We start from the raw sequence: 1,947 nt of genomic DNA on the forward strand, positions 1-1,947 counted from the left end.
GGTGTGAGGCCGCGTCCTCCCTTGAGCGCGGTGCTGCCTGCCGCCGAGCTGAGCGATTCCCTTCTCCCGGGGTGTGGAGTTAGCGGACCAGGCCTCTGCGAGGGAAGGGGTCTCTCCTTTTCCTGTGGCTACTGTGTTTACAGGCTGGGTTTTAATGGTTCGGGACAGTGATGCGTTAGGTGCTTCTAGGGATGTTAATCCTGCTAAAAGTATACCTTGGTGAAAAGCTAATACAGGTTTATTTGCGAGTTTCCTATATTCTACACACTGAGATGGATTTCTTCTGATTCACTTTCTCACAGCCAACTCTTATATTGCCTTTGTTTTTATTTATATGGTAAGGTTGTAACACAGATTGTTTAATATACATTTCTTGGGGCATTCCTCAGGTATTTTCATCTGGCAAAAATGGGTGAACCTCAGCAAGTGAGTGCCCTTCCTCCGCCTCCAATGCAATATATAAAAGAGTATACTGATGAAAATATCCGTAAAGGCCTGGCGCCAAAGCCTCCTCCACCTGTGAAAGACAGTTATATGATGTTTGGTAATCAGTTTCAGTGTGATGATCTGATTATTCGACCCTTGGAGAGCCAAGGTATTGAACGGCTGCATCCTATGCAGTTTGATCACAAGAAGGAATTAAGAAAACTCAATATGTCTATCCTGGTCAACTTTTTGGACCTCTTGGATATCTTGATAAGGAGTCCCGGGAGTATAAAGCGAGAGGAGAAACTGGAAGACTTGAAACTGCTTTTTGTTCATGTCCATCATCTCATAAATGAGTATCGCCCTCACCAAGCCAGGGAAACACTGAGAGTCATGATGGAGGTGCAGAAACGTCAGCGTTTGGAAACAGCAGAGCGATTTCAGAAGCACTTGGAGCGAGTTGTAGAGATGATTCAGAACTGCCTGGCTTCCTTGCCTGATGATCTGCCGCATTCAGAGGGAGGACTGGGAGTGAAGGTGGAACCAATGGATGGTGATGATGGCAGCAACTGTATTGGACAGAGTGAAAAACAGAGAGAGCGTTCTGGTGGCAGGAGAGATCAGGTTTTGGACAAAGATGCGGCTATGTGTAGAATTATTGATGAGATGACATGAGGAACACTTTTTCTTTCATTAGCTTGCCACAGTGAGAGGCAGAATGGATTCAGAGGGTATATGTTGTATTTTGCTTTGCTGTTGTACAAGCAGACAAAGCATTCGCTGTATACCTGTTGGAGGTTGTGAGTGACAGATGAAAATGTTTCATATTTTGTGAGCTGTGTGTTTATTAGTAGAAACAAACAAGTATTTTGTTAAATGTATCATGGAATAGCCTCAGATTGAAGTTAGCTTTTGCTGTTGTATTTTCATTTGTCACTTTCTGCTTTTTTGTGTATGCTTCGTGTTTTTTAAATGACTTTATAGGGTGGAAGCAACTAAGGGATCTGACTGAGGAGGATGGCAGTTGACAGTTCCTCCATTTCAAATAAGTGCTCGTTGTTTTCCATTTCAGTGGGTCTTTTCAGGAGTGTGTAATTCAATATTAAAATTAGTGTGAAGTCTGCAAAATCCATTCCTTCCTAGTTTTCTAATAATATAACTGTACTAAAGAGAACATAAGAATTCCTTTATTACAGATGTCATGTGATGAAATTTGTCTTATAGAGACACACTGTCTGGAATCTCAGCAACTAAATGAATTAAAATTGATTGAAGTTTAATTCTCTTGGATATAAGACATACGTATGTTTTCCAAAGTATGTGAAGCAGCTGAAAACCAGGTAAACTTTACGGGAGAGGAAACTTGCCCAGGCTCTGTTTTTAACTGTGATTTAGCAAGCTTTGTCTGTTGTTTCATTTGACAGTTCTGTTGTTTTCAGAAATGTTACTTAAATGGGTAGACAAAAGTACTTGGTGTTGGGGGTTGAGCTCAGTGCAGATAAAGACAAACTGAAGCAAGTG

General features: G+C 41.6%; 1 protein-coding gene across 1 annotated transcript; it reads left to right on the forward strand.

Annotated features, from left to right (window-relative positions):
* The first annotated feature begins 392 nt into the window (after nucleotides 1–392).
* Nucleotides 393–1,199, forward strand: MED7 (mediator complex subunit 7). Its single transcript, XM_010194777.1, has one exon. The coding sequence runs from the start codon at nucleotides 409–411 to the stop codon at nucleotides 1,099–1,101; it is 693 nt and encodes a 230-aa protein (XP_010193079.1). The 5' UTR covers nucleotides 393–408; the 3' UTR covers nucleotides 1,102–1,199.
* The last annotated feature ends 748 nt before the right edge of the window (nucleotides 1,200–1,947 follow it).

This window comes from Mesitornis unicolor, unplaced genomic scaffold (assembly GCF_000695765.1).
Source record: "Mesitornis unicolor isolate BGI_N332 unplaced genomic scaffold, ASM69576v1 scaffold14311, whole genome shotgun sequence".
NCBI lineage: Eukaryota > Metazoa > Chordata > Aves > Mesitornithiformes > Mesitornithidae > Mesitornis > Mesitornis unicolor.